The sequence below is a fragment of the Xiphophorus maculatus genome, chromosome 8 (assembly GCF_002775205.1).
Source record: "Xiphophorus maculatus strain JP 163 A chromosome 8, X_maculatus-5.0-male, whole genome shotgun sequence".
Taxonomy (NCBI): domain Eukaryota; kingdom Metazoa; phylum Chordata; class Actinopteri; order Cyprinodontiformes; family Poeciliidae; genus Xiphophorus; species Xiphophorus maculatus.
The window spans coordinates 8,959,147-8,967,761 of record NC_036450.1 but is presented as its reverse complement, the minus strand read 5'-3'; the positions used below and the strand labels follow the sequence as shown (position 1 = coordinate 8,967,761).

Here is an 8,615-nt window from a genome sequence, read left to right as displayed (position 1 = left end):
CTCCTGCCTGAACACTTACTACTGACTTTTAGGATGTTGATATCCGTCTTTTACGCCAGTTTTACGCCATTGCAAACAGAGCTCCAACAAACCAACATTATAAATTAATCAAAATGAACATTCCATATTTTGTTTAATTAAGAAATTTATGTGTAGTACCTTGCAAAGATATTTATATTCCTTGAAATTCTCCCCATTTTTAGTTTACAACCATGAACTTTGATGTATTTTTTTTATTATTTATTTATTTATTAGATTTAATATGAAATTCCAACACAAAAGGGTGCAAAAAATTTGAAATGGAAAAATAATATTAAAAACATCTGAAAGGTCTGATGTGCAAGCCACAGGCTCAGTTAAATAATAAAGCACAAGAAGTGATTGTGAACAACAATTAAAGTCTTGGTAGAGATTCCCCATTGGATGTTAGAACCATCATTTTGCTATCAGTTGCATGGAATGATCATTTATGGTAAAGCTATGTTCCAATATGTCACATAACAATCAAATTAAGCTTGAATCCTATGAAATACTGAACTGGTAATGCAAACAATAGGCATGCACACATTTGCATCATTTTTATGAGTTTGAAGATCAAAAATGAACTTGACAGCTATTTAATGTATTCCAAAATAGTATTCTTAGATTTTTTGGGGGGGTCACACAACATTCAACAAATGAATCCATCAACACCATGATTTCTTTATATAATGCAGCCTTTAATATTGAACAAAATACAATATTTTTTATGTTACCACACTTCATTCAATTACAGATTATGTCATAAGTAAACATAGCTTAGAGACGACACTGAAATACAGAACTGACTCATTCTTTTTTTATTTGTGACTATTTAACTGAATGCAAAATACTGATTTATGAAACACAGCAACAATATACCTGTAAACCATCAGGCTTTGGCATGTACGTTTAAAGATGCATAAAGCAGTCCTGCACCTTATAAAGACTGAAAAAGACCAAATAGCACAGCACTTTTAGTATGAACAAAATCTTTGATATTTGCAGTAACCTGTTAAATATGCAAATATAAACCTTATGTTGCAAATATCTCTTTTTATGTGCAAATGCATTGTTATGAAACAGTTTTGCTTCTTCTTTACTGACACTAAAGGCCATTTTACAGATTTATGTTGGTAAAAGTTACAAGAGAGATCCTATTCAAGCACACGTACAACTTAGCAATTTAGTTACATACAGATAAACCTGTCAGCACAAAGGATAAATGAGAGTTTCAAATAAAGCAGATAAATACAAAAAAACAAAACAACCCTGATAGTTTCCCTCTTGGTCTATTTGGTCAGGTACTTGGCCACAGATTTGTAGGCAATGAGGATCTCTGACTCATTTGGGCAGGTGTAGCGAAACTGTTCTTGTTTGTAGGCGTTATCCAGGTAACGCGTCAGTCCTTTCAGCTCCCTGGGGATGTCAAAGTTACGGTACTCCTTACACACCACCTAATGGGAGAACCACGAGAAAAGATTTGCTATGGTGATACTTTTTTATTTTACTACAAGCAATGCTCATGTGAGTTTTTTTTCACCTTTATGATGTTGAGTTTGGGAAGTAAGTTGCAGTCTGCCAAGGTGAAGGAGTCACCATCGAGGTAGAGGCGTGTAGACTCTGCGATATTTGGGTTCTGATCCAGTTCGTGGGGGAGTGGAGTGTCAAGATACATGCTCAGCTTAACCAGAGTTGACAGAAACTGTTTCTCAAGCACTGGAAGACAAGAAACAGACCTTTGTAAAGTTTTCTGAAAGCTTTGACACCAGGACGCCATTTTTTCAGAATGTATGTTAGAACATCTGGGAATTTTTCTTACTGCTATTTAACCCAGGATTGGGATTTTTAATGTATGCTGAAAATTTTCTGAAGATGTCCTGTCCAGAGGTGTTGGACTCTTTGTAGCGGCAGCCGAGTTTTGTGTAGCTGTAATTTTTTACAAAGTATGGTTACAAATTTTGATAGTTACTTAATGTTGCCATAAAAAAATTATCGATTATATATCACTTTACTTACTTTGGTGGGGCAAGTTTCTCCTCCAGGAACTCCTCAATCTTGTTAGTGTCTGTTTTGACTTCATCATTGTAGATGAGGAAAGGAGGCTGAGATCCAGGAGCCAAATCTTTCAGCACATCAGGTGCCCTGCAACAGGACAAGAACCAGAAAAGAATTAGCAATACAGCTAGAAACTGAAATATATCTAAATTTACTTAAGAAAATTACCTGAACAAAACTTGCATTTCATTCAATAAAAACTGAAAAGTCCAAAATCAAAAGATACATGACCATCATTGCATTTACTCACAATGGAGTAAATGCAATGATGGCATCATCAATAACTGATGTTGCCTTTCAGTTACTAGAACGCTGAGCTGTGTTTGACATCAGACTCTAGATAATAGCGTTTTAGTCAAGAAGTCAGAATTTCAACATGGCAAAGGTAATCCATTCGCTTACTCAGCTAAACACAGCTTTATTTTAGTATAGTTGGGCAATTGTGCAAAGTGTCTATCTTAATCAGAAGTGTCAAACTGAAGTCATGTAAGGGCCAGAATCCCACAACCAATCCAATGCACCTTAATAAAAGGTGCATTGGATTGATCAAAATTGCCTCTTGATCAAACAGTCAAGTTCTACAGAATCTATCTAATGACCTAATGATTAGATCAAGGTGTGTTTCAGGAGAGAGACACACCTAAAAGCTTTGGGAACGTGCCCTTGAGGACTATAGTTTTACAACTTTGGCCTAAATTGTTCCAGGATTGCAAAGTTTAAACAACAGATGTCTGATGTACATGTTTTTAAGAAAAAGCTTGTGAGAACTGTCTATTTTTGCTACTTAGGCTTTTGATTCACTGAAAATATTTGTAGTTTATTGGGTCTTAAGACAGCTTTGTCTTAGTCATTATCCCTGCAGTCAGAAATATTTCTCTGGGGTGTGAAGGTAGAATGGGCACCCCTTATACACAAGCTATTAGACCTCAATGCAGCCATCTGGGGTTCAATTCTGAACCATGGGACCTTTCCTTCATGTCTTCCCCACTTCTCTCTGCCTATTTCCTATCTAAATACCTCAAGTAATGGCCACTGGTGCCATGACAAATCTTTAAAAAAAAGAAATATTTCTCTAAAATGCACCACAAAGACAGATTATGTATTACAGTGTTTTCAATGACATCCCTGAGAAATAATGTTGTGTGATGTCAGTCAGGTGGCGACTCCAGCAAACCCCAAGCAAAGAATGAGCTTATCTGACCTTACCTCCTCATGTCAACAGTGGTCAGGGTGAAATTGATCCCCTTCAGCCAAAGGATCATGAAGAGTCTCTGACAGAAAGGGCAGTTTCCAACACTTTCAGCATCATCGCTGGCCTGCATACAGACAGGAAACCATAACCAGATCTCATGGAGATGTGAAGGGTGTACCCTAAAATGACAGGATGACTGGTATTTTTTAGCATATTGCAACATGGATACCAAAGCCAGATCTGTAATGTGTCTGAATAAATTATAGATACCAGTACAGGCATCCTCATCAATCCTGATCTCCTCTGACAGATTGAGACAGCTATGAATGCAAATTTAAAATGGAGAATTAGGGCTTCTGATACCCTTCATTAAACAATTAGTTGTTTGAATTAAACTTGTTATCTCTGCTGTAGCATACAGTGACATATCTGAATCCAATCAATTAACTAACCACCTTGAAATGGGTAAAAATATAACAGAGTACCTCTCTGAGATCTTGCCTTCAATGACAAAGTCAACTTTCATGACTAAAAATGATTGACTTGGCATAAAACCTGCTGGCTTGTTAAGTCGACAAAAAGTTTGCAGCTTCTTAAAGGAAAAAAAACTTTCAAGCCAACATTCTACAGACTCAATTATAATATTTCAACCTTATGTGTTAGTAATAATATAAGTTTCTTGATCTTACCTTCACGAAGAGCTCAATCTTTGGAGTCTCAGCCATTTTTCTTTCTCTTTGTCTGATAGCGTCAAATTATTCCTGTTGCTTTCTCACGATGGCTTGTTTCTGTTCACGCAAAGATAAGGCAAAACTGATTGTAAAGATGCGGTAATCCTTCGGCTGACACATGCGCGCTCATCTACTTTCATGGTTCTTGAAAAACTGGTAGTAAGGTGAGTTCAGGCAAGTTGTTCCTACACAGCCTGTAAAAGATACAAAAACATTACTTTAAACTCACTTTACCGGTATTATGTGTTGCCTCTTCACCTCCTCCTTCCAGTGTTCACTGCACCTATTGCTGCTATTATTATTATTTTTGTTCTTCTCTGACCACACCCCTCAAACTTTAAGTCAGGCTACGCCCCCCACTGGCTTTACTAGTTGGACCAGCATATCAGGATCTGTTGAACCTGCCTTGCAGCACACACTCTGGAAAAAAATCATAGTGCGCTTATTCTAGCACAGTCTTGAAACATTGGTTTCTGACTTTTTAAGTGTCTTTAGTCCCAACATGACTGCCAATCAGAAGACCTAAAAGATCTGCTTCAAGTGTCATGGTACCACTGGATGTTAATGAACTTGAAATTTAGAACTCCTTTAGGTAGTTTGAGGGGTCCAGATGTAATAGTTATACAGATTTGGAGGCCAGTATGTGTATGGACACTAAAGTAGCTTCCAAAAGTTAATTTCCTATTCATACCTGATGAGGTTTTTCAAATGTAGCTATGTTACAAGCAAGTTAAAACGCCACGAATATTTTTGTGATACTCCAAAATAATATGTGAATAGTTGTGAAGAGGAGGGAAGAGGAAGTATATATATTTTTTTATTTTTATCACTTTTTAAAAAGATGGTCTAGCTGCAAACTGTTATTCGTCCCATCAGCTGCATCCAACATTCCTGCTCCTATTGAAAAGAGGCTCTCCCAAAGCTTGATGCTGCCACCACCATGTTTCAAGGTGATGTGTGTTGTCAGTTCATAGCCACACATCGTGTTTCCCATTTTGGCTTGATACTTTTTGGTCTAATATGAGCAAAACAAATGGGACTAGACTTTCTTTCAACGGGTTTCTTGTTTCTTTTGGATTTGGTCAGTAGTGGAAAAAATCTGACCAGTTTTTCAAGGGTGCAGCTAACATACTTGATTCTACAGCTCAGCTCATAAAGGTGCATGCCTTACAATTGTGGCCACTTAAAGGTTTAAAAAATTATGTAAGATTTATAGACAATCAGCATTGTTTTTCAAAAAAAGTAGTTTGTGGTTACAGTGTGACAAAATGGGGAAAAACAAAAGATATGAACACTTTTGCAAGGCACTGCGAATGACTCCTTCACAACAACACTTTTTTAATGTTTTGGATAAAAGCACCAAACCTGGAGCTGTGTTTGTGTTTGCTGTCTCCTCCTCTCTTTTTCTCTCTCTTTCTGTATCTCCTTGCTGTTTTCTGTGGCTCTGTTTCTTCATTCTACTTTGTTGATTTTTCATACTGTCAGCTTTGGTCCTTTAAAGCTGGCTGAAAATGTGTTAAAAAAAAACAAAAAAGTAAAGCGACACAAAGAAAAGCATGGATGTAAGCTAAGAAGATTGATTTAGGGCGATAAAAAAAACCAGGAAGTTCACAGTAGGTATACTTTAAGCCGCACAGGTGTCACTAGTGAAAAGGGTGTGTTTGTGAGCAGTTGTCATTCATCAGTGACTTTGAGCTAAGGAATTCACACGTTGAAGGAACAAACTCTGCAGGTTTCTGTAAAAGAAAATGTGTGTTTTTTGTTTCAGATCTTTCAGAAAGGTGCTGTCCCTGAATGAAACACAGCAAAACACTTCCTGCTTTTCATTCTTAATGAGGAAGCCCAAAATATGTCTGAGGGGAGAAATCAACCACAGCCTCAATGTTTTTGAAAACATGTTGATCTCAAAGAGCCTATTTGTTCAGTATGCATCATTATTTCAACAGTTAAATAGTTACATAACTATGACCAACTGTTTTGATGTCATTCAGTCTGGTTTTCTTCACCACAGTACCGAGACTGCCCTCGTCTCCCTCCTGCTTCTTCCACTCACACCTGCTGTCAGATAGCTCATCAGCCCAGGTCTTTTGTTCAGCATTCAACCTCCCTAGTATTTAAGCCTCTCATTCTTAGTCACTCCTGGCTGGATTCTTTCATCTTCTCCTGTCACTTTCCTGTGTTCTCCTCTCATCACCATGCTTGCCCTGTTCCTATGATTTTTGTTAGTTGGTTTTTTTTTAATGTCATTAGAATATTCTAACAATGATCCACACTCCCAGCTCCTGTCTCAGTTTTGGTCCGTCTTCCAACACACGTACCTTGACAACTTGAGGGATGAGTAGATGCATAGACTGACTGGATCTACCCTGACTTTCCTTAGATAAATAAAAACAAAAATTAAGTAATCGCTGAGTTTGACACGTGATGTAAAGCATTTTGAATTGCCTTGTTGCTGAAATGTGCTTTACAGAAAAACTATTCTTGCCTTGTCTCATGCATTGAAGATACTTTGTCTGAAACAGATTCAAATATCAAGGTAATTTCTTTCATTTTTGCTTTTTTTATGGGATGCACAACTAAACGTTTAACACACTGAAGTTTTTCATTAAGATACAAAAATATTCTAATTCACCATCGACACTAGAAATGTATTTATTTATTTTTTACCAACAGGCAAACATTTGTGAAGCAAACCATTAAAAGAGTTTTGAATATATTTTCTAATTTTTCATGTCTTATTATAAAATTAATAAGAAAATAATTTTATTAATTTCTTATTAATAAAATAATAAAAAAAATATTTTTTTCTTATTATTTGTGAAGTAGTGCTTCACAATAATTTTCTGTAATTATTGTGAAGCGCTTTGGTCAGCTGAGATTGTTGTAAATGTGCTACATAAATAAACTTTGACTAGACTTAACTAGAAAGTTTTAGAAATTTCATAAGAGCTTCAGAAGTTTCTTGTTCAAGAGGTGCGAATAATTTTACAAGACATTCACCTTTTCAATCCAAATAATACTGGAATAAATAAAATGAGAAATTATGCAACAAACTTTGAAAACATTAATCTCAATCTAATAATGATATGCAATTAATACAACAAGAGAGTTGTTGACATACTGTATCAGAACAGCTAATGAAGGTTTCCATATTATGAGTACAAATAAAATAAAACGGGTGTAAAAAAATCAATAAAATAAGGAGTGAGGAGAAAGTCATTCAAGAAATTTATTTCCTTAAAATGTTATCACTGCTGTAACAAAACCAGATTAGCTTAAAACGCAGTTAAGAACAAGACAATGCTATAGGGAAATAAATCTCTACATGTTTGCTGGGGTTGCAAAAGTATCAGAGGAAAGGTTTTGGTTCTTGCAACAACAGATGGTGCAATACTCAATATGTAACTAAAAGAGGCAATGAACTGTTTCACTCTTTCGGTCCAGTCAAATTTTGAAGGAACCAAAGGATCTCCTACAACAATACTGAAACAAAATGTGCTAAACCAGTCAGAAAGACTTATAAAGAGTTGAACAACTACAAAGTTATAATAATTTATGCAAAGAAATAAATGGTTTAAGAGGCCCTCACATGTGTATTCATGTCACTTTAAAATGCCATTTTTGTGATGTATTGAAAACAGACCTTAATAAACTATTTAAAATCTTTTTCCAATTCTGTTGAGATATATATCCTGTACAATTCAAACACGAAGTACAGAAATATGTTATGGTGAAAATTATTTATAAGTTGCAAATATCTGGTTACACTTGTATGCATTCTGTTTGACTAATACTTTGTTAAAGCAACTATTATTTCACTTTCAGCAGTCACAGATTGGGTTGGAGGAGATTTTCCACTTGGTATTGTAAAATTTCTGGTTCACAGCTCTCCTCTTAGGTGACCCACACATGTTTTTCTAATATCCAGCATAGGGGAACTCACTTGTCACATTTGGATCTACTACTGGAAGAATCTTTCCAGATGCCGGTATGTACAGAACCCCTCAAAGAACAATGAAGGTACCTTTCTCGTGACACCAGATACTTTCTGGTGAGCACCAGACTCGTGTGCAGCACATACTATCTCGTCCAAGCTGTATACTATCTTGTGTGCACAAGATACTATCTGGTACGCACCAGAAAGTCTCTGGTATGTACGAGAAATGTATTTGTTTAGTTTTTCTTTTAATGTTCCCTTAGTGGTTCCATAGTTATGTGTTATTCTCAAATGTTATTTTGGTTGTTTCTTTACAAATGTTGTTAAAAAATGTTTTTTTTGTGTGCTCTGGTGTCAGAGTACATATTTAAGTTTTTGTAGCATTCACGAAAATATTTGTAATGTGTCTTGAAAATAAAAGGTTTATAGCATATGACTCAAAACATTTCCAGGATCAGGCAGCAAATGCCATGTGGTTTAAACACTTAAAACTGCAGTATGTCATTTTTATTTTAAAAAAATATGTTTTTTATATATTTGTTAAAACTGTCAGCATGTCATAACAGTATGTTATGAGACAGATAATCTATAAAAAGATTAATCTCCCCCACCTCCTTCCAGAGGGACTACTGCTGTCTAAAGAAATGCACCTCTCCTGGCCCAAAAGAACTAGGCAGAG

At 35.9% G+C, this 8,615-nt stretch overlaps 1 protein-coding gene across 2 annotated transcripts; it reads right to left on the bottom strand.

Moving 5' to 3' along the window:
• Nucleotides 1-698: 698 nt before the first annotated feature.
• LOC102228878 (chloride intracellular channel protein 4-like) lies at nt 699-4,310 on the bottom strand. 2 transcript variants are annotated; one of them, XM_005799653.2, is made up of 7 exons: nt 4,234-4,310; nt 3,958-4,056; nt 3,283-3,392; nt 2,038-2,163; nt 1,841-1,947; nt 1,562-1,737; nt 699-1,475 (listed from the first exon to the last, which is right to left on the bottom strand). In XM_005799653.2, the coding sequence occupies exons 2-7, from the start codon at nt 3,991-3,993 to the stop codon at nt 1,311-1,313; spliced, it is 720 nt and encodes a 239-aa protein (XP_005799710.1). In that variant the 5' UTR covers nt 3,994-4,056; nt 4,234-4,310; the 3' UTR covers nt 699-1,310. The 2 variants fall into 2 exon arrangements, with proteins under 2 accessions (XP_005799710.1, XP_023193713.1); XM_023337945.1 differs by having other exon boundaries at nt 4,229-4,285.
• Between the last annotated feature and the right edge of the window lie 4,305 nt (nt 4,311-8,615).

What these genes read in the sequence shown, in the direction of transcription:
- LOC102228878 (XM_005799653.2), bottom strand. Translation starts at nt 3,993, where the DNA reads ATGGCTGAGACTCCAAAGATTGAGCTCTTCGTGAAG. An exon ending in AGATTGAGCTCTTCGTGAAG is followed by an intron (nt 3,393 to 3,957) that starts GTAAGATCAAGA and finishes GTCTGTATGCAG; the next exon opens with GCCAGCGATGATGCTGAAAG. An exon ending in CAATCCTGGGTTAAATAGCA is followed by an intron (nt 1,738 to 1,840) that starts GTAAGAAAAATT and finishes CTTGTCTTCCAG; the next exon opens with TGCTTGAGAAACAGTTTCTG.